This window comes from Sebastes fasciatus, chromosome 12 (assembly GCF_043250625.1).
Source record: "Sebastes fasciatus isolate fSebFas1 chromosome 12, fSebFas1.pri, whole genome shotgun sequence".
Lineage (NCBI taxonomy): Eukaryota > Metazoa > Chordata > Actinopteri > Perciformes > Sebastidae > Sebastes > Sebastes fasciatus.
The window spans coordinates 30,028,629-30,052,981 of record NC_133806.1 but is presented as its reverse complement, the minus strand read 5'-3'; the positions used below and the strand labels follow the sequence as shown (position 1 = coordinate 30,052,981).

At 41.2% G+C, this 24,353-nt stretch overlaps 1 protein-coding gene across 1 annotated transcript in view; it reads right to left on the bottom strand.

Annotated features, from left to right (window-relative positions):
- The window catches only part of LOC141779855 (furin-like protease kpc-1), a 211,859-nt gene that overhangs the window by 56,557 nt on the left and 130,949 nt on the right, over window positions 1–24,353 (bottom strand). Inside the window, exon 14 of the mRNA XM_074654880.1 lies at window positions 10,967–11,080. Coding sequence (XP_074510981.1) covers window positions 10,967–11,080 — 114 coding nt within the window. The remainder of the gene's footprint in view (window positions 1–10,966; window positions 11,081–24,353) is intronic.

Here is a 24,353-nt window from a genome sequence, read left to right as displayed (position 1 = left end):
CGCCGTGTCGCTCGCTGTGTGTGTGTGAGAGATAGAAGGTGGACTTTGCATGCAATGCTTCTGTAAGTATTTTTGATATGGAGGTGGCTATCGAAGGCAATTCATATGAGCAGTCATTGGACGCGATCCGAATTATTTCACGCAGACCTGCGTTAACACGTCAAAGAAATAAGTGGCGTTAAAACGAATTTGCATTGTTATCGTATTAACTTTTACAGCCCTGCTGCAAATATTTGGATCTGTTCAGAGAACATTATCTGTTCATATCTGAGTAATATATTTATATTAATTTCCACCTCCAGAAAATAGGCAGTTAAAATAAATTTATAATTAAAAAAATATATACTGTATATATATTTTTTCATCAACAACATATATATATATATATATATATATATATATATATATACATACACACACACACACACACAGAGGTGAGTAAGACCCTTGCCAGCTCCCTTTGACCCCTGACCTCTGGCCCCGACTATGACCTGTGGATGATGGGCGTGTGTCTTGATTTGGCCACCATGGGGGGAAATGGAGGCAGGATCGATGTGAGAAGGAAAGAGATCACAACAGGCCAAACCTGGTGAGTCGAAAACCACCAAATGAGACTGGAACAACACAAACAGCAGGGAGAGGAGGAGGAGGAGGAGAAAAAAAGCTAAGGAAAGAAAAAGAGAGGAAGAAGAAGAAAGAAAATAGTGATAGAGATCTGAGGCTGACACACTAGAAGGAAATAATCAAAATCCCCGGCAGGATGTCGGACGTTACTGCAACGAACAAGCAAACGGTGGGATAAACCTATATTTATCTCCTCTACTTTCATCTCGGGAGGAAGACAAACAGGGTAAGAAACTGATCAGATGAGCATCTGTTAGGCTTGGCAACAGTCACAAGTCTGCAGAGACGGTTTTTAAACCCCATTTTTCAATCTCATCTCCATTACTGTCAACGCTGTACGGGCACTTAAAGGACTGTTACACAGTAAAAGAAGAAAAAAAGAGAGCTGTATTATGCAAATGCAGGCTACTGCACCTCAGTTCTTCACCCCCCGGTATTGGTCCCTTTTAGATAGAGGTTCTCTGATTCCTGCAGCCACAGTAAGTGCTTGACACTGACAGTTTGTGCAGTGAGTCTCTACAGGAGTAATGGAGTGAAATGTTTTATTCCTTTCCTGATACCGCTTGTTATTTAAAAATTAAAGGGCTATGTATATCGTATAGCTACACTATCTTTAGTATATCTTAACAGAAGCATAATAGAGGTCAACTAATGTGTTCTTGATGGTCCATACTGAGACACCAACACCAAGAGCAAGAGGGTAGGACACTAAGGATGGGAATGTCATTCAGTTAGTCGCCCCGATAGTGGATTGTAGGGTGTAAAACAACAACAACCAGCAGAGCCTCTAGGGGCCAATAGCGAGCTCTTATACTCTGCATGCGTGTTCAGACTGAACTAGGGCTGCGATGATTGATTATTGTAACTACCAATTCATCAATCAGAAAAACTTTAAAATGTTTTTTACACCACAACAATTACAAAGATTCTGTGGCTCCCTATAAGAATTTATTTCTTGTCAGGGTGGAATGGCGTCTGAAACAGCATTTGCAACCCTGCCTTCCAGACATTTCATTTATATAATATTAATTTGTTTTGCCACTTAACTTTTGAGACAGAAATGTCATTTCTGCCAGGGTTATGGTCAGTGGGAACTTTTGTTCCCCCCCAGGGAACAGAGCGCAACATTCTTTACAACATTAACATTTTTATTTTATCGCTAGTCATTGGTGCTTTTTATATATATATATTTATAGAATATTTATATATACACCTATTTATTTCACTACTACTGTACATAGCAGTCCTGTCGATTCTTTAACTTTATTTGTCCAGTTTTGTTGGCCTTGTTTCTAGCTGTTATTTCTATTTCTGTGTAAGTACATCGAGGGAGATGCAAAAAACAAAACAACAGAGTCAAATTCCTTGTACTGTATGTGCACACATACTTGGCCAATAAAGATGATTCAGATTTTGATTGTACCGCACAGTGGTCGGGGTGAATGGACAGAGTATAGAGTGCAGGACTTTGACAACGGAGACCGGGGTTCGTTACGCACTGTTAACATTTTACTCAGTATAGTAGTTCAATATAAACATTTTCTCACCAGATACATTAAACCTGCAGGGTAGAACTTTTGTCTCCCCCTACTGTCAGTGAGAGTACGTACACAAACACTGTCGTCACGTGCTTCGCCGTATCTCCCCCGCCCCCGCTCTCTTCAAGTCTTCCCAACCGTGTAATTATGCACTAGTATTTTACAAATACCAACCTATCCAAGAGCAGCAACACAACCTCCGTCTCTGCCCTCAGTCCCTTCTCTTCTTTCAGCGCTCTCCAACGAGGAAAAGCTACACCCATGGTGATGCGTGTTTGTCCTCGACGTAGATCGCTTTCTTCTTTAACATTTTTAATCCTTCCTCTGAACGCCGGGTTTCTTTTTTATGTGGAGCATCCACCACATTCACTTTTTAATTTTTTTCCGCCATACTCCTAGCTGCTGCTCCGTCGCTATGGTCTCTCCCCTCCTTCTGGCCCCCTTTAGCTCTGGCTGGTTGACGCAAAACCTTCCGTGACTCTCCAGTGCGGGAAAGACACCACAGACACCAGAACTCTGATATACTGCAAAATACAGAGAGCTTTCCTTTGCTGTGATATATTTAATCAGCATTGTGTGAACTCGTTTGGTGAGGACTTGAAATTTAACAGATGTTTATGTAAGGGATAATGTACAGCGAGCCGGTCATTGTTGTGAAATAAACCCTGACGAGGCGATACAGCAACCCGACGCGAACAACACCTGCTAGCTGTAAATTATCCCGCTTATTACATGACTACTTACTTAAGAAATCATTAATTTTACACAAAAACGGTCATCCAGAGTCCGACATCAGAACTGCGTCCATAGCAACGGTCTGTTATACATAGCAACGGTCTGCTATAAAGAAATAACAGACATTAGAACACCATGATTGTCCAATCAGAATTGAGTAGTCAACAAAGCCGTGTAATATTTATATATAAAAAAATTTAAAAGTCCCGCACTCCAGCTTTAAAACGTTTACTTATCGCATTGATAAAACATCTGGACTGCAAAATTGTTTCTTACAAAACATATTTGCTGTTGCAGATTAGCGGTATACAACGATAACATTTAGGAGCCAGGGTTGGCATTTGGCATCATCGTGATTTCATGAAAATCCTACTGCTTTTTGTTGATGTAGACGTTCTCAAAGAGGAACATTCACCACATCTATGTGGATCATAAGGATACTTGATAAAGGTCTGCTATATCCTACGCTATAGAGCACCTGCTGACATGTGCCTGTGTCTTTCTCAGTGTGTTAGTGTGTCTCTGTGCGTCCCTCTTTCTCCATCTCCTCTGTGTTCCTCACTGAGGCTCTTTTATTCCCTCCTGAGCGGCTCCGTCACCCATGTCGCCGGGGGACAAGGAGAACGTGGCGTTTTCCCTGGATCAAAAATTTACGAGCAATTAAAAGTCGGCGGACGCTCGGCATCCATCAGCCCTGCGTGCTGCTGCCAGGCTGGGTGAGGGGGACTCGCCGTAAACCACAGGCTATATACTTTTATATCTGTTTTCCCTCCAAAGAGGGAAGGTTATGACAAAATTATGTTTTACTGTCCTCTCGGTTTTCTGCCGCGATGTAGACATCTTTCACGGAACAGGCTCGTTGGAGGTCAGAGCCCCTGGAAGGGAGGCAGGGATAGAGAAATATAGTGTGTGTGTGTGTTAAAGTGTGTGTTGGGTGATTTTTTTTAGCCGGTGACAGAAGCCTTTAACACAATAGGAATAACATAGTATCTGCTCCTCTGGTCGATCAGTTACAGAGGGAAGAGTGACCTAATTACTCTGTTGTTTATTACTGCAGAGCTCTGATTTATTTCCCTATGCTGATGTAATTTCAACACTGAGTCTTCCTCCTCAATAAAAGCAGCAAGACACATTATTTTTGTATCCGAATACACAAACACTCGTGCACAATGATCCATTGCGACACACCTAATACACAAAAAAGCACGCAAACCCTCATACATCAACGCAGTCACTCTTTCACTTTTTCCTGGCTCCTCGCGACAGGCCCAGACTCATTTGCATCCTTAATTGTGTTGTAATGTACTTTTAATTTGAAAATGGAGGCAATTAATTATTTTGATATGGAACAAAATGCCGCAAATGTAAACATTCTAATAGTTCTCTGTGAACGGAGTATCATTTTTCAAAAGAGGGATTGAATGTTATCTCATTTTTTAATGCCATACAAGTTTTATTTTTTTTGAAAGATCCCGTTTTTCCCACTCATGCATTCTCCTTGATATTCACTTTGTCTTTGCAGAGAGGGCAGCGTTCCTTTGATCTATTCCACCGCTGTTATTTTCTATCTAAATCTCCCACAGGATAATTACTGTAGTTGCACCTTTGCTATCAGAAGAGATTAAATGAAATTAAGCCTGTTTGGACATCCCGCTTCTTCTCCGTGCGTCATCCCTCCGGTGCGAGCCGCTAACACCAGACTTTCTATTTCTGGGTCAGAGAGGCTTCAAGTGGAGATGTGAATCGCAGATTAATTATTTTTTTTTTCCCCCTCCGTCAACCATGTGATCAATAGGTGTCAGTGTTCAAAGGATAGCAAGCATCGCAGTAGGAGAGGAGAGGCGAGTAGAGGAGGGGGGGGAGATCCATTTGTACAGGCCCTGGAAAAAACTGACACTTTCGCTCCCTCAACCTGATAAACTCGCCACAGAGAAGAACAGGATGGATGCAGGTTATTTTTTTCCCTCTTTTCCTCCCACTTCCATCACCTTTCCCCCTTATTCTCTTTCTCTATCCTCTCTCACACACACCAACACACCAACATATTTTCTGTCCTCTTATATCTCTAAACCCCCCAACCACCCGACCCGCCACCCCTCACCCCCTATCACTTTCACTCTCCCCCCCTTCTGATTCTCCCGAGGGTGCTGGGAGCTCGCTGACATCACAGCCGGCCTGGCAACAGCCTATAAATTATGAGTGACAAGTCTTTGGACCAATAAAAGCACCACCATATTTCATGCACAGTAAATCTGATTGCAGATTGCTCTGGCGTGTGGCGGCTGACATGTTTATTGTCGTCATGGCGGTGGGAGCTGAGGGTGAAGGGGTGGGGGGCGGGTAGTGGGGGGGTGTCGCTCCCTAACATCAGAGTTTCTAAAGCTCCCAGTCTATATGGAGGTCAAACAGATGGGAACTCTGGGATGCGGGCGACCCCTTCCACCCCACCCAACAACCCCCCCCCAAATCCCCAAACACACACACACATAAACATACATTCACACACATCAATGCCAACTCACCCAACATCTATAGGCAGATATTTTATCCTTCAGCTTTTACAAAGCCATGCAACTGCGTCTTTCACTGCAACCATCTGTCCTCAATCCGCACATGCTCCCTGTGGTACTTTTAAAGACGTTATACTTAATATACTTAATATCTCCATTGATTTTTCTTATTTAAAGTGAGACAACGTAACTTTTGAAAGAAGAAAATTACACATTCTTCCTCATATAAAAGCACATTTTAATTCATAAGCAATAAAACATACACTAGGTTTTTTTTTATTGCTACACTCTTCCTTGGTCTGGTAACACCAATCAATCTGGTGTCACGCCAAAGCATGTGACAGACCCACCTGTCCACCAGTGGATAGCATGTCATGGTCACGTTTTGCCTCGTCGAGGAGTGAATATTAAATGTGTGTATGAAGATGCAGTACCAGCAGGGGGCAACAAAACCACTCACATAGGTTTAGGCAACAAAACCACTTAGTCAGGTTTAGGAAAAACGTCATGGTTGGCCTTAAAATAAGTAATATACTAAGTAAAATATACACGGAAACAACACGTCACTAACGTAACTTACAAAACAAAACACCGGTCTAGACACCTCCCCACCCACCCACTATAAACGTCTTTCTCACTTTGTATTCTCCGTCACTGGTCTGAGCGAAATGTTTGCAAACTATAGGTAGATGGCAGACGAGCATCAACTGACAACAACAGCACACACAAGACGTGTCATACGGTCAGAGGAAGGAGCCACTAGGGAGGAGGATGTTCCCATCTGGGGAGCAAATGTGATAAAACTGCTTCTTTTCTGGAGCGTTGGCACATGTTGACGCTGGGAAATACACTACACCTTTCCCCCATAATTGTCACTTAGGCCACAGTGTACAAGGACCAAGAGAGCTCAGTGCGTTGCAACTTACTAAAATACATGCAAACACAAAATGCAATCAAATGAAGTAACACAAAACACCAATTTGACAACCCATATACCATAGATATAAAACTGTTTTATATATATATGCCACATACAGCATTACAAAAAATGCTGCAAGTACAGAAACGCTCCAAGTCAAAGGCAAGACAACAGAAGAATACATCAACCATTTGTCAATAGTGTTCGAAAATGAGCTAACAATGTTAAGTTCTGGCATTCTGATGGCGTGTATCTGATATTATTGGACATATTGGCTATACAACTGACATTAGTATTTTACTAGTTTCTGTACACGTTTTTAGTGTCCCACAAAAACTTCTATTGTGTTGTAGCTACCTTCCATTGTCCTTTTTGACTTCTGGCTTTTGCTTTATGTGCAGTATGTTTCTTTATGTGTGTGTTGTCAAATAGGTGAAGGTGGTCTTAGTTGGTCTATTTGCAGCGTTGTTTTTCTAACCGCAACTTACAGCACGTGACGTCATTTGTCTGTGTCTTGTGTATTTGCATGCATTCTCCTGAGTTGCAGCGCGTTGAGCTATTTCACAGTAACAGCAGCTGCTGTAAAACAAAATTGAACATTTCAGGGCTGCTTCTCCGCTACACTTAGAAAAATAATAATTATCAGCACTGTGGTATGTTTTTCCTCCGTTTTCTCGATGAAATTTGTATTTGCAGGTGGCACCTTTCTGTGTACCTGAGGATGTTTCTAGGAAATATGACAGGTGATTTTATAAACTGCCTAACATTGAGTCGACTGGCAACAACATGTAGAAAAAATGTGTTGAAACATTGTCAAAATATTCAATCATCTGATGAATCAAGCCGCAAACTAGCAAACGGCAGACTTCACTCATACAGCGTACACCTGCAGATCACTAACCTCCCACTATAACCAATAAGCACTCAGTGTTATCTTCAATTTTCCGAAACATGGATCCTCTCATTACAGATATCACATCTAATCTTTAATGTATTGTAACAACCTCATTGATGGTAAGTGACCCTGTGCTCAGTCCATCCGTCCTTCCCCATGCAATAAACCATTCTTCATAATTAGCGTGGCCGCTGCAGTATGATCTGGGCATTACAAGTCCTCAGCCACAGCCCCTAAATGGACAGATTTCAACAGACGCCCGCTGGTGTGATCGGCATCATTATATTTTAATTAATCCATTCTTCTCACAGCAACACAGTAATTACAATCTATTTTACGACGCGGCATGCTGAGAAAGAGGGGATGGAAGAGAGGAACAGGAAGGCAGCGAGAGGGAGTAATAGCCAGAAAAAGAAAGGGGAGAGGAAGGACGGGAAAATAAACTACAAAGAGAGGTGAGGACGGAGAGTTAGAGCCAGGAAGAGAAGAGGAAATGTTAAGGTGAGTGAGACGGAGAGCAAGAGAGGTAAAACATTACAAACGCTATGACTGATTACCGATATGTCATCGCCCGGCTGACATTGTAAAAGCATTGTAAAAGCGTTTATACGATGTCTGGAGGAGCACACGGCTCTCTCTCTCTCTCTCTCCCTTCCAGATTCATGCTTCATATACAGTCGGAGGGAGAAGCTCCATTTCCTCCAGCCTCTGTCTACATAAATCAGAGCAGGTACGGACACTCAGACGCGCTGTGGGTGTGATAATAACATTAGAGGATTACAATGACACTCCTCCCCGGACAAGATCACCTGTCTCAACTGTCATAAAACAGCTGCTTTTTGTGGTTTGAAACGCTTTATACGAGGAGAGTGTAGGTGTGCGTGCACATTAAAGTGGAGCTTGTGCACATGGCAAATGCAGCAGTGAACAAGTGGAAGATTACACCGTTTGTGATCCATCGCCGACTGTTTACTTGAGCAAACTTGTAATAAGTAACACCTGAGTTTAATACATAAAACTGTTACTTGAAGCCGACCTTACTTTAAAGGGGACATATCGTGCTCATCTCCAGGTTCATACTTCAAACAACACATTATTTTTCTCATACTGTCTGTCTGAATATACCTGTATTCACCCTCTATCAGAAATGCTCCGTTTTAGTGCATTTCAACGGAATGGCAACGGAATTGCATTGCTAGGAAACAGCTTGGGTCCATGTTTACTTCCTGTCAGCTGATGTCATTCACATACACTGCAACAGGAAATAAACTGGGACACATTTAGAATGTTTACATTTAAAACTGTGAAATTGTATAAAATATTGTAGATTTGTGACATCACAAATGTACAGAAATTGTTTCAAACGCACAGTTTCCGAATACAGGCTGTGAGTATTTATCTGTGGATTGAGCGTTTTGATACTTTCACAGTATATATATATCACTTAAACCTGCTTTATAATATAAAAGACATGAAAATCTCACTTTTTACAATATGGGACCTTTAAATTTAATATATTATTTTAAACAAGCAGTGAAAGAGTTTTGTGTTCAAAAAGAAACCTTTAAGGCACTCAAGATATAATATGTAACTTTTCTGCATAAAAATGTCCAAAAACGACTACACATATTTTATGTATTTTGTTGAGTTATGTACTACATTATCCTAAATGTTTCCCACAATTTCCATTTCATTTGGTTGCCTGTCAATGGCGTCATTGACAGGTGCCCTTTGCACACGTGTCAGCATTGTGGTTGTCTGCCAGAAGCTGTCATAAAATAGCTGTTTATCCAGTTTTAAGCCACATTTTTACGATACACATTTTAAGATCTTTATGATTTTTAATTATATATTTTAATCGGATGAAGGATTTTAGTCATCGGATGTCTGGATCTTAAGTTATCAGAGAAAAAACAAGTTGAGCAAACATTAGCGGCAGCTCAGCACGCAGCTGAAAACTCAAACACTTCCTGAACGATTAATACTGAAGGAATCCTAACCAGGAGAAGCTGACTGCAATAACGGTAAATGTTGGTGAAGACAACAACTCCCATGATCCTACGCTACTTCACAACGTCACTAAACTCTTATGTTATTGTTTTCATTGAGAGACCCATGTTGTGCGTTTAAGGTGGTTTATGCAGGTATACATGAATTTCACACCATTTTATTTACCTGAAATGATCCCAGTTAGAGATCATGTGGGATAATTACTGTAATCACACATTTCATAAGCACAACCATAAACAGTTAAACTATGCAATCATAAATCTTCCCATATGTGGAACTATCTTTAGGGGGTCTGTGACACGTTACACAGACAGATAAACAAACAAATATGTCCCCAATTACAGTATGCCATGCGCCATACGACACTGGTGTAGCATAATTAAAAGCTTTCTGCATCATGATTATAACGTAGTATCTGAATGTGTGTTTGATTGTTGATCTGAAATTTGATTTGAAAGAAAAAACATTTGGTGTAATCCAGTAAGTGATTAATACTAAGAGTTAGATAAGAAGATTGCTTATCTTAGCAAAAAAAAGCCTGGAACAAGGGGGAAGCAGCTAGCCTGGCAGATTCTGGTTTTACAGCGGGGTTATGTGCCAGACTATTTCTTGGCAGGGAGCAGTAACTTCCTGAAGACTTTCCTGGTTGCCTGGCAACCTCATGGTGGTCAGGAAGTTACTGCTCCTGGCCAAGAAATAGTCTGTACAGTCTGTAGTCTGCACATAGATACCCGTAAAAAACACAACTTGTTATATTTACACTTTGGTTATTGTACAGATTAAACATACGAGATATTACGAGTTTTAGAGATGCTTATAGGTTGATTATTTTTTAACTTTTGGACACAGCCAGGTCAGCTGTTTCCCCTTTTTTCCTATCCTTATGCTAAGCTAAGCTAAGCTAAGCCAAGCAGCTGCTGGTTGTAGCCTTATATTTACTGTATAGACATGTGAGTGATATCAATCTGTCTCATCAGAGACAGTTCAGAAAGGAGACGGCGCACTGAGAGTCAGTTTCCTGTATCTTTTTGTCATCTCTTTTTCAAGACTAGCGGTAGGTCCATGGTCTATTGAAACCAATGGGAAAACTGAACACAGATTCGGACACTAAAATATAATTTTTCAGACAAACAAATCAGGAGAAAATTAACTTTGTTCGAGACCTTTCGCTTTCTCGCAAGATCTGGTAACTAACGTTCGCAAACGCCCTAGCTAACTAATTTTCGTAATGCTAAATATGTCTGTTAGCTGTGTAAATATCTAATGTTAGCAAAAGAAAATATAAATATATCATGCAAATATAACCCAATCTGCTTTCATCCATCCACACAATGTTCAAACCACTACTAAACAAGGTGGGGGATAGAGGGGAGAGGTGAACACACCATGACCACACCTACTTGGGAGACAGGAAGTGTGCCATTTCAAACCATTGGCAGAGCTTGTAATGCGTCATCTTTGTTTTATAGCATCTTTGTTCGCATCTACAGTAACTCTCGGCAAGAAAGCGAATTAGCGTATTTCCCAAAATGTTGAACTATTGCTTTAAAGAGACACAACTAAACTTCATTAGCACATGTTGCTTGGATAGCCGTAAGTAAGTAATCAAGGGTTTCAGCCAAGCATGGTATCTCACTTCGGCCTCACTTAAAAAGGCTTAAATGTAACCCCAATGATGAAACCACACGCTAGTGTTTCGAAACCACTGAATGTGTGCATGGATGTATCACAATACCTATGGTGAACGTGGTATCCTGCTGCGTTGATGTTCCAGCCAGGCTCTTCGGGGTCGGGGATCTTTGCTGTCTTGGCGATCAGATGCTGAACATCCCTCCACGTCAGCTCAGGACTGGGGCAAGAGACATGAAACAGAATATCATCAAACGCAGACTCGCCTCGGCCCGTGTTCTACACCGACTGAAACCACAGAGGAAACACTTCAACTCTGCGTGATACTCTGAAAAGAAACCTGCAGGGAGCTCAACATGGGCTCTGGTCTTGTAGTGTAGAAAGAGACTGGAGGACTGTTTTATGGGGGCTTACAGCATGTTCTATCAGGCTTATACTGTATTAATGCTACGGTTTATTGATACATAAACTGATGCAATGAGACACCGCCGTACCTTTTACAGCAGGTCCTCTCGACATAAAAGCATCTGTTTAAGTCAAGCTTACGGTTTTAATAATGGTGTCACTAAAAAAAAAGAAAAAACCTGTGAATCCAACAAAGAATATTTGAGACTTTAACAAAAGGGCCTAGAGAGTCGAATGCAGAAAAAGTCTTCTTTTTAATCCCAGGCAGGGGAATTCTAATAGAGCGGACTCAAGTGTCATGTCAAGCAATATACTAATGGAATCCAATTAAGACCTTTAAACTGCGCCGAGAGCTGGAGGATATTAGCTCAGTTTTCTATAACAAAAGACCAAAGGGCCGTCAACGAGGGCTTTTTCGGGATATAAAAAGCATAAAGGAAATTGGGTTTTTCTGCTTTATCCACTCATTATTGTTCCCTAAGAAAATGAGTTGAATGGAGTATGAGAAAACCGCTTGGCCACCCGTTCTGAATAGCCTTTTTCTCTTTCTGAGAAGAAATGCCTCCACTGTTTGCGTAACATCTGTACAACGGACAGTGGTTTCTCCAGTACAGAGCGAAGGTAATTAAAGGTGTACCACACAGTTAGACTTAATTCCCCCCCCATCAGTAATGACATAACTGCAACACATCACGCACGTCTACTCAGCCACGTTATAAGGTATACCTTTATAGTGTCACAGCACAGAGATGTGAAGAAAAAGCCCTCGCAAACGACTAAATCACAAGTAGCCTCTTCATTATTGTGCCATTGCGTGTTAGACATCTCAGGAAATATCAGCCGCAGATATAAACAGATGTATTCCATTCACGTATTGGGAGAAAAAAACGAAGCAGAACAAAAGCGAGGAGAAAAGCTTTCATTAGCAGCATAAAACAAAACCCCGGCAAGCAGCGAGAGCAGGCAGCTAAAACAACATGATAGGAATAATACCAGTAACACTAATAATAGATGGATAGAATGAAACAAAACACAACGCACAAACAATTATTTTAAGCTTTGATTTCAAAGGGATTGGAGTGTGTGTGTGTGTGTGTGTGTGTGTAGGGGGGGAATAGGCTTTGTACTTTTGAACTTGCTGCTCACTGCATGCGTCTGCGTGTACGAGTGTGCGTTGTGTATTATATATTAGCGGCAGCAGCGTGATTCTGTTATGTGCACTCCCCCACCTCCATCATCAGCACCACCACCACCATCACCCCTCTGGTGGAATCAGAGAAACCCCCGCGGCCCCGGCTGGTTTGCATAAAGCAAACAAAATTAAATTTGCTTTGCTAAATCAAAGCATGTATGGTATTCCAAGCAGCTCTCTCTGGGACAAATTACTTCAAACGGCCTCCTTTGTATCATAACAGAATAAAAAAAAAAAAAAGAATCAGCCCAATCAGCGGCTCTCCAAAAGACTCGACTCGGGAATTAATTATTGAACCGAGGGCTTTTCTCTCTCCTAGCAGTCCGCGACACAGATCTATTTATTTTGGAAAAGTCGTTTTGCTCTTAAAAACACAGTGCTGGCTGAGAAACCCAGTTTACTGCTTTCTCTCTTTCTCTCTCTCTCTCTCTCTCTCTCTCTCTCTCTCTCCTTCAATGTTTTCACTCCTCTTTGCAGCACAGCCCCTGAAGGGACATGTGAATAGGTTTAGGCCACGAAATTAATCTGAAAAGCCCGCGACCAGCATCCACCATAGCGCTGGTTAAACAGAAGTATTGCTTATGCTGTAATGGACTTAAGATGAACTGAGCTGTTAACTTGTGAGGTTGCTTTCACATAGAGGTGGCACTTTTTTCCTCTTTGTATCAATGCTAGACCATGTGTTTTCTCCTCCTGTTGGTTTTGGTTTGGCTGCAAGAGAACACAAAACCACTATTTATGCAGCTCAAGTAGAAGAATATGAGCTAAAGCAAAGGATCCGTTTAGACCATTTCCAGGGTTAGCTGTTGTTTCTATTCACTGTAGTAATCCCCCTAATTATATAGGACATGCTACATGTGATTATATTTAAAATAAACCTTTTTCATTATTTTTAGAATAGAAATTGTAGGGTACCAAAGCTGTAGCTGGTGAACGGCTGTACTGTAGCTGGTGAGCTAACCAGTAACATGCTAGCTAGCCGGGAACATGCTGCTGAGAGCAAGCCGCAATAGCTTTCCAAGCTCCAAGCTTGAGATCTAGCTCGGTTGCTAAACAGGCAATACAGTAGAGTTTATGCAAGATATGTAGACTAAAATAGACTTTATTGATATTGAATAAACCTGGTTCTTAAGAATTTCAAACAAATTTGATTTATTGATGTTGAAATATAAACTTTATTAGTTTGATTTTGTTAAAGCTGTGTGATCTAAATGGATGAAAATTTGTAAATGTAATAAAAATACACAAGTCTTAAATATTAGACCTAAATGACTGGAAATGGGAGTGGAATTCAGCACATACAGTATGTTTTTCCTAGAAAAAGCATATGTGCTGAATTCCATTTAGCTGCTTCAGTTTTAGGGTCCTGGTATTGTGCGTACTGACTCACTGTAACACTGTCACAGCCTACTGGAACAGTTGATTAGAGTAGAGTCTTCGTTAATGTTATTAGTAACCTGTGCTTTTCCTACAAAAATATCTGTTGTGAAAACAACCTAATTCCCTCAAAGGTCGGCAATGTCAAGATGGTTTGCTATTAGTCAATGCCCTGAATTCACAAGTCAAAGTTTACCAAAGGTCAATCTCGGAACCCTTCGGCTATCAGCCTGGTGACGATTTAGCTTCTTGGGGCCAAGGGGCAATATTTCGGGGGTTCTGGTGTAGCCAGCGGATATCGGAATAACTTCCTCTTCCAATGCGCTGCTCATTGTTCACAGTAGGGCTGGGTGATATGGAGAAAATCAAATCATCACAATATTTTGGACCAAATACCTCAATATCGATATTGGGTTGACCATCTGTGCTTTCACAAAATATTTACATAATTAGATTTTTGATAGATAAATCATCAGTAATGTGGATATAAAGACTAAGTGGGTAAAGGCAAATAATATCACAGCTAGAACAGTCTGGTAAATTCAGAATATTACATCACTTTACTGTAATACAGCCTTCAAAACCAGGAAAAGACAACAGTTGTGCCATACTATGATATCCAAAATCTGAGACGATATCTAGTCTCATATCACAATATCGATATAAAATCAATATATTTCCCAGCCCTGGTTTACAGTCCGAATAGCAACTTGAGACGCGAGAATAAAGTTGGAGTTGAGAGACAACGTCTCATCTCATCTCTATAAACAGATATCTGGATACAAATAAATAAAAGAAAGAAGCTAAATGTCATCTGACGATAGCTGATGGGTACCAAGATTGCATTTCCGCCAATGCGTTCCGCCTCTTTTGCTGTCCACACAGAATGTTTACCTGCATGCAACCAGAGCCTGCTCTAATGTAATTGATCAATAGTACTCGGACTACAAACGGAAACCAGAATGCTTCCGATACCAACATTTTGGTCCAAAATTATGTGATTTACTTCACATCTGCAACCAAATCCATTGACCACATTGATTCCATTCAAATGAATGGATTTCCCTCCAAAATTGGGCTGTTTTAATTGCTGGTCTGACCAAGCCTTTAAACTGAAATGTATCTTAAAAAACACTGGGCTGATTTCTTCCTGTGGCCGTCAGGTGACTCACAATAAGCAAAACCTAAAATACAGTAATGCGACACTGACATGACAAACGTTCAACTCATGCATGCAAGAAATAACACTACAAGTAAACCTTAAACCTCTGAAGTACGGACAGCAACTGACATCACTGTTACAAAGACAATACAATGACAGCATGTTGTCCGGTGCACCCATGAACACGACCGGGCTGCAGCTGACAGGAGATTGGACGCCGAGTGCAACGATATATGAGCCTCCTCCAGACCCCTTACAGCCTTCATCCTCCTCGCCAAGGCTCACAAAGCAGCACAGCAGCCGTCACAGTGAGCACACAACTGTTTACAAATCCCCAGTTAATAGGATCAGGCCTCATTGACTGGGCCGCTCCGATGTGTCTGATGTAATCTATTAGCTGTATGATAGTCAGTGTCTCAGTCCAATCGATAACCCTGGGCCTCCATATTGCTCCACTGTGGACTGTTACTCCTCTTTAGTGCTGCTTAGAATGCGGGCTTAGTGACTATAAAGTGTGTGTGTGTGCGCTTGTGCGAGTGTGTGTATGCAGAGGTTTGTGTCCATCTGTGTGTCAGATCAGGCACTTCTGTGAGTTTTAATGTGGGAGTGTGTGTAGCTGTGTATCCCTGCATAGGAAACGTGTATGCACAATACTGTATGATGTACTGCAGTGTGTCTACGTGCAAAATCATAACACATACATACTGTAGCTGATACTTAGGCAGATGTTAATTCTGTAACACTTTAATGCATGAATGCATGTGGGGATAGCGTGTGTGTGTGTTGTATAATTATGTTGACATTTGTAATATCCACGCACCTATACACGGGTGTATTACTGTACAATGGCGCATATGTGTGTGTATTAATGCGGCTTTACAGTAGACGGCATGTCTGGAAGTGCACGTCCGTGCATCTGTGTGTGTGTGTGCGCTGTGTTTGTGTGTGTCGGAGTGTGTCTGTAGCTGGTGTAACTGGGTTTCCAATTAAGTTGAACCACAGGCCGGATCAATGCTAGTCCTCTGTGTGCAGGAATGAGCAGCCCTGGGCCCTCAGAGCATGCCCACGAATAATTTATCACTCACACTAGGCCCAAGCAGAGAGGAGGAGGAGGAGGAGGAGGAGGACGAGGAGGAGGAGGAGGACGAGGAGGAGGAGGAGGCAGGGAGCGCAAGGACAAAGTGTCCAGCCCAGGGGAGAGACTCGCAAAAGATGGGCAATCGAGGGGACAGAAAGATGGAGGGGTGAAAAGAGAGAGAGGATTGAGATCAGGACTCAGAGGAAAACACTGTCAGCTCCCGATCATTTAGAAGCATCACACAACCTTTTTTTTCTGGTAAACAACCATCGAAAATGGAATTCTGCAGGGAGCACAAGCCACATACTTCTTTTGAATATAATATGCTGCATTTTTGCAAATGCTGCAAGTAGTAAAAAAAAGATGAAAATACGTAACATAGGATCAGTCAGTTTTCCAGTAATTGCCTTTTGCAAATCAGATATCCGGTCAATGTCACCTACTTCCAGTTTTAGGTGAGGTTCTGTTGATTTGATGACAAGTTGATTTCATTATACATCGGTACTATTTCAATTTGATTATAATGGGACTTTTGGATTGAATATCAAAATATATTTTTCTTACAATTTTTACCGTAAGAGTTTCACTGGAGCATTATAAGTATATACTGTAGAAGGAACCAATAATATTTGTAGGGATCCATCCGTTAGATCCAATAATTCCAAAAATGCCAAAATGTTGTTTGTAACTTCCCCCATCGGCACGACGGCATTATTTGTCAGTGCATTCCGAAACAGTTAAAAATCAAACAATTATGACGTGAATTATTTTACGACGTGAGAACCCTGTGGTCAAGGTTTGATGTAATATCGTTACGGGTTAGGATTGGGGTTAGGGATGGTTTGGGTTACAATTATTACTTCATTAAAGGACCCATAATGTGCTAATTTTCAGTTTCATTTTTGTCTTTTACATTTTGACTAAAACATGTTTACATGCTGTAATGTTAATAAAAATAACTTTATTGTCCTCATACTGTCTGCCTGAATATGCCTGTATTTACCCTATGTCTGAAACGCTCAGTTTTGGCACATTTACACAGAATGCAACGGAATTGCGTTGTCAGGCAACAGCTCGGGTCCATGTTTACTTCCTGTCAGTTTATGTCATTCACATACACTGCAACTGGAAATAAACTGGGACACATTTAGAATGTTTACGTTTAAAACTGTAAAATGGTCTAAATATTGTAGATTTGTGACATCACAAATGGACAGAAATCCTGACAGCTTGTTTCAAAGGCACAGTTTCTAAATACGGGTTGTGTGTATTTCTCCATGGATTGAGCATTTTGATAATTTCACAGTATTTATATAGCACTTCAACCTGCTTTATAATAAAAAAGAATACAATATGGGACCTTTAAAGGTGCTAAATGCGAGATTGGGAGCATTTCTATTGCCTCCGCACGGCTCTCAACATGGCAATGGCTGAGCCAGCGGCTTGCAGCTAACGGTGCTAACGGTGAAAACAACGGCAAAGGTGCCGACAGAGATAACAGTGTTAACCTGGGGCGAACCGGAAGGTGGGCACCACGCTTCCGCAAAGGCACCAACGGTCAGGACGGCGTTACCAGCTGTAACCGCCATATGAGCGCAGTGCAGAGCGACGGCCGTGAGCTAGCCAGTGGCATGTCGATGTACCAGCGTCTTCACCTACAGTTAAGAAGTAATCTCTAGTTACAGCCTCACGTTAGCTTACGCACATCTTAATGAGTTTGACACTTAATGAGAGATTTACAGATTTTACATTTTGGTAAAAAGAGCACTGGTATCGGATCAGTACCAGGATGGGTCGGAAATATTGTGGGAGAAAAAGTTGGATCAGTTCTTCTCTGGATATTTGCAATTTTGTGGCTTGAAAAGAACTACTTTAAACACGAGGAGTATCATCAGATATGAGCCATCATCAGCTTCAGCTCTAACATCAGTAATAGTCTTCACTCCATCGCGTATCATGGCCATATTTGCAGTCAGAAGAGATTGATGCATTTACATCGACCCTAATGCTCACTTTACTGAATGCTCAGCATGTCCCATTTTCCTGTTCATCTTTTTTTATTTTAACAGAAACTGAAGGAGATATCACTAACAGTCAGGCTTGTTAGTCAGCAGGGTGTAATGTGTTGGTACAAAACAAGCAGCAGTTTAAACCCCACTGTCTCATCCCGGGAAGCACATCTTCTGCTTGGACACTTCGCGTTAAGATCTTCTAACGAAGCCACATGGCAGCTTTAGTTGAAAGGCAGAGAAACTGACACACATGTGGATCTGCATTCACAGAGACACCCACATACTGTATAGAGACAAACACACACTAGAAGCAAAGAAACACACACACACACACACACACAGTCACACAAGATGGCATATCACCCACTGTGTCATAACTGCCAAAAACACACATAGATGCACGTACATACAAAAAATGATGCAGACACACAGAACACCAACTGCTGCTCAACTACACACACACACACATACAGTGTGTCCCCACCCTGTGGAGTGTCAGCGTCCGATGTTCTCTCCGTCTCCGTCCTTAGCTCGTCTCTATTAATCTCACAGTAGCGAGGCATGGACTGGTAAGACGCTCCTCGCTCCACATCGCTCTGTAATCTTCTCTTAATGTGCTGCACTCTAAGCCTAAGTGAACCCATTTGGAGTGACTGTGAGCAGACTGAGATTCCTCCCATGTTATCTGAACAAGTGTTACTAATGGGTTTATCAATTAGGCCAAGTCCAATAACTGCATGCCTGCAATCTCCTTTAAATACACTCCACCGGCATAGCCCCGATTCCTGTGGTTAATGAGTACACGTGTACACAAGCACCCGCGTGTGTGTGTGTGTGTGTGTGTGTGTGTGTGTGTGTGTGTGTGTGTGTACGATGGCCAGTTTGGATCTGTATGTCTGTATTTATGTGTGTGTGTGTGTGTGTATGGGCTTATAACATAAAAATGAATGAGTTCTTGTGAGAGATCAATATAGATGTTGAATGTTCATATGTGTGTGTGTGCTTGTACGACAAATTGTGTACTTATACTATATATAAATCCCTGTGTATGTACAGTACAACAGGTGTGCATGTGTTTCTGTATCTGTCATATCTGTATGTATGACTCATTGTTCACCAATACTGTATATTGTAATGCGGAGTGTGTTCATTGCCTTTGAACGTGCTGTATTGTACTTGTTTGTGTATGCATGTACGTGTTTCTTGTGTATTGTGCACCCCACCCCACTATGGGCAAAACAATTGTATATTTTTTGTCATTTTGATGATGTCTACAGTAGATATTTTCCAGTTGACATAAAAATATGTTACTTTTTCCTTTACATCTTTTGACTTTGAGGAGGTGAATGCATGCTGTTTTATACTGATTAGTGCAGTGCCCGTTCATAGCGTGGCCGTTTGGAGGGGGGCAATTGCTTAGACCCTGGAAGCGTTGTCGAGATCAACCCATCGCTTTTTGACTCCAGGGAAGTGAAGAAAATTTTGGTTGTAACGTTGTTACCTGCAGTCAATGAACCGCAGCCTGTGAAGCCCTGCTGCGGACGACATGCTCGACTTGGTCTGAGAGCTCTTAATGCCTAACTTAACCATCTTGTGATTTTCGCAAATTGTGAGTTACCTTCTAGACACGACCCTGAAGTCCCACCCCCAGCTGCCGCACAGAGCAGCGATCACTTATTCATGATTTATTAATATTGAAAGTGTCGCATGTCCATGTCCATGTCGCATGCACCAACTTCGACACTATACGTCATTTGGGTCCCCAGCAATACACCAGCCATTTGTGAAATAGTTCGTATGGACGGTTCTCGGGATATGCGAGGGACATACAGACAGACAGAGATTCTGTGTTTTATAGTTAGATGTGTTGCATTAGCCAATAGCTACCAAGTAACCCTTGATAGCCTGGTTAAAGCTGCTCTAAATTTGTAAAAAACTTAAAAAAAATCAGTTTTTCAGAGGATAAGTTAGGTACTGCAAAGTATGAAAACAGAAAACTGTTAAAGATAAAGAAGGGAACCTACGGACAACAACAGAAACCTATTGAATCTTTACACGGGGGCTAGATTAGCTAATGTAAAAGGCATCCTAGAAAATGCCAAAGGGAGTCTCACAGTTATGTTAATATCAGTATGAATGAATGAATGAAAGACTTTATTTCGAACATATAATAAATAAAAACAGATACAAAATAATAACAAACAAAACAAGAGTTATAGTGTCCGAAAAGGAGTAGGTAGAAGAAAAACTTATATTACCCTACCCCTTTCTCACTTCTCCTCTATTAACTCATATATCATAGAATGATAATATAATATAATATAAAAACTATCTCAGATTTATTTACATCCCAAGTTGAATATATGAACAGCATCCCAAGTTTATTTACAACCCACAAATACATCCGGAGTTAAAAAGTATATAACCAACCTTTAACACAACTCTTCTTCAACCATATACCTCCCAAAAATATCTTTCTTGTATAGCTTTTTAAATTGATTTATATTTGTGCTCCCCTTCAATCCATCACCTAACCCATTCCACAAATCCACCCCACAAACTGAAATACACATACTCTTCTTTTTTGTACGAACACAATGCTTTTTAAAATTAAATTTTCCTCTTAAATTATAACCCCCCTCCCTGTCACAAAACATTTTTTGAATATTGCCCGGAAGTGAATTATGTCTTGCTTTAAACATAATTATTGCGGTTTTAAATTTGACCAAATCCATAAATTTCAATGCATGTGACTTCAAAAACAGTGTGTTCGTGTGTTCCCTATATCCCACATTATTTACTATCCTGATTGCTCTCTTCTGTAGTATGCATAATGGTTGTAAGTTGCTTTTATAAGTGTTACCCCAAACTTCTACACAGTAATTCAGATATGGTGATACAAGTGAAGAATACAGAATGTGCAGTGATTTATGATCCAGTGTGTGTCTTGTTTTCCCTAAGACTGCTATGCTCTTTGCCAGCTTTGTTCTTACATAATTTATCTGAGGTTTCCAGCAGATTTTGTGGTCCAGTATTACACCCAGAAATGTATTTACATATACTCTTTATATCATCACATATAAGTCATAGTGTCAAGCTCTATATGTTTTTGTGGGAGGTCATGCATGCCTGTGTGACCTTCAATGCGTTCTAAATGAAAAACATCCCACAGCAGGAGCACTGAGATCGTGTGTGTGTGTGTGTGTGTGTGTGTGCATGCGTGCACGCACATCTGGCACGTGAGTGTTTAAGTTAAGACCAATTAGACCAAGTGGATTCACTCTTCCATGTGCTCTCCCCACTGAGATCACTGGCTGATTACTCCTTAACTCCCCACAGAGAATGTTTTATACATTATTTCTCTTCCTCATTCAGTGGACGGACGCCGGCAGAAAGAGGGAGAAGGGAGTCAATGATTATTATACATTATAACAGATTTTTTTGTTTGTGTTGAAAAACACTACATGACTTTTTATGCTGTTCATAGCCCCAAGCTGAAATTGTCATATTTTGTAGATAACTTAATATATATAAATATTAATATATAAGAATTAGGGCTGTCAAAGTTAACGCGAAAATAACACGTTAACGCAAATTTGTTTTAATGCCACTAATTTCTTTAACGTGATAACGCAACTTGTGAATTTTAGGTTGTAGCGGGCTCAGTTTTAAAGCTAGAGTGAAGGTAATGGCATCAAATGAAACTAGAAAACCTAAAGAATCCATTGGTACGACATAGATTTTACATTTTAGTAAAAAATAGTCAACCATGTCATACTAGCTTGTCACGAAGGAGGCTAAATAACGCTCCAATCTTACGCTTCTTTTTGGCGAGGAAAAACTGGCATGGCCATTTTCAAAGGGGTAAATGCAGTACCTGTGAGGGTTTCTGGACAATCTTTGTCATTGTTTGGTGTTGTTAATTGATTTCCAGTAATAATTATATACATACATTTGCATAAAGCAAGCATATTTGCCTACTGCTCATGTGGATAAGAGTGTTAAATACTTGAAAAATAACCATAACCCCTTACCTTAATTTGGCAGTTTTGTATGGGACTATGTACAAAATAATATCACGTTCACCTTTATTAGATCCAAATATAAACCACTGCTTTATAATCTATCATATTTTTTTTACATTTTAAGAACTGAGAGGCCATACAATACAATCCATTAACAACCTGTATTGACAAAGACAAGTTATTTTAATTTGGATAATGCAAATGGAGTTATCATGGAGCACTGGAGCCAGAGTGGATGACTTTGATGTCTCTTCTCACTAAATGGCTGAATTGACCAACAGGTTAACGGAGGTTAAAAGGTTATTCATACGTTTTTTTACTGCTGCTGTGTGACTGAATGAAAGGACTTTCCCAAAAGAGTTCACCTGATCACTGCACAGTGTGAGTGAGGTGAAGGAGGAGACAATCCATCTGTCCAGACAGCCCAAATAAACTAATCAGAAACATGAAAAAATCCCAGAACATGAGGTAGAATAAACACAGTAAAAATCCAAATGTTCAGCTTCCTCCGAGCGAACGGACAGACCGGATGAATGAATGGATGAAAGACAACATAAAGTGACAGAGAGGCTGACACGGTGATGAAGTGAACAAACAAATAGTCGGAGACAGAAAGACGAGCGAAGAATTGATCTACCCTGATGGTTTGTTGGACAGGCGTCGAGACGGATGGATGGAGACAGATGGAAACACCGACAGACAGGCCAACATAGTGTCAGAGAGACAGATAGACAGTGACACACTGAGGGGGTATCCTGATAACACAGATGATAAAAACACTGTACGCCCGTTTAGGCTCTCTGCCATTTTGTATCCGCATGTACGCCGCGATATCAACTATTCCCAGCGGAGAACCTTCATATCATATCAGGAGTGACAAATATGATTCGTTTCCACGTCTGTGCAATTTCATTAACATGTAGTAAGTGCATTTTTCCAATCTGCTCCCTTTTTTTTGATTAATTAACAAAGATAATGCAAAAGATTGCTGGAAAAGTTTGAGCATTTTGCATTAAAAAGCTGAAGAGTGTAGTTGCATGAAGAGATAAAGGAGTGATTGGCAGAGGGATTAAATTGTAATGCCAAAGATATATATATATATATATATATATATATATTAAATGCATGTGTGATTGTTTAGGTGCTTGTGGATATACTGGATATGAGGCAGGTTGTTTCTGATGAATGGGGATCAGAGGAAAAAAGGTTTGCGTGAGTGAGAGAGAGTAAGGCAGAATATACGAGCGAGTGTGTTTGTGTGAAATGTGGGGAGAAAGAGTGAGACACAGAATGAGCAAGTGTGAGAAACAGAGGAAGAGAGAGAGAGAGAGACCCAGAAAGATATACAGACAGAGAGAGAGAAGCCAGCTCCATAAAGACGTGAGCAGAATGCTGCCGATCTGAGCGAGCGAGGTGATATATAGTTTAGTCGGTAGCAGCGGGTCACGACAAAGCCTTTAACAGTAATGTCCTGGGAGTCGCCTCGCCCAGGGGACCCGCGCTCCATTTTACAGCCAAGCGACTGAGACTGAGACGCCGCGGCATGACAGCTGGAGCAGTAAAGCCGGCCTCTAGTACCATCCATAACATGAAGGAGGCGTAGACGCCGCTGATACCGCCACAAAACACCAGGCCCGAGGCCACACCGACAGCTGGCAAGTTAAGAGGGATGAAGAAAAAGGGGGCTTGGGAAATGGTAGGAAGTGGCAGACGAGACAAAAGGAGGGAGAGAAGAATAAAGGGCGAGGAGATATATTTGCAGATTTAGACAGACACAGAAAGAAAGGAGCTAAAGATAATCTACACCGAAGGAGGGAGTGAAGCCACGTTCACACATGCACTGCAACCCTGAACGTACTTTATCTAGAAATTAGCCTGACATTAGGGATGTATGTGAGAACTCAAATGTTCGAATCATTCGGACCGGACATTAAACGGACTTTGCCCTTCCAGCTCCACAGTACAAAGTCTGTGTAATGTCCGGTTGAGCCCAACAGAGCTTCTCATTGTCCAGAGAATTCACAGCGAGCGAGTGGGCATGATGACGTTTCTATCATGCTGCTGGTGCAAAATTACCTTGCACGGCAGCCGGATTCTCGCGATGTCACAACATCACACAAGAATCGCGGGATCACATATCACAAGAAAATCCATCTTGTCAGGCTTCAAGTAATGCGTTTGTGTCCGGCAAGCAAGTAGCTACTGGCATCTACGGGCGTGGCTTAGGTGTGAGTGACGACAC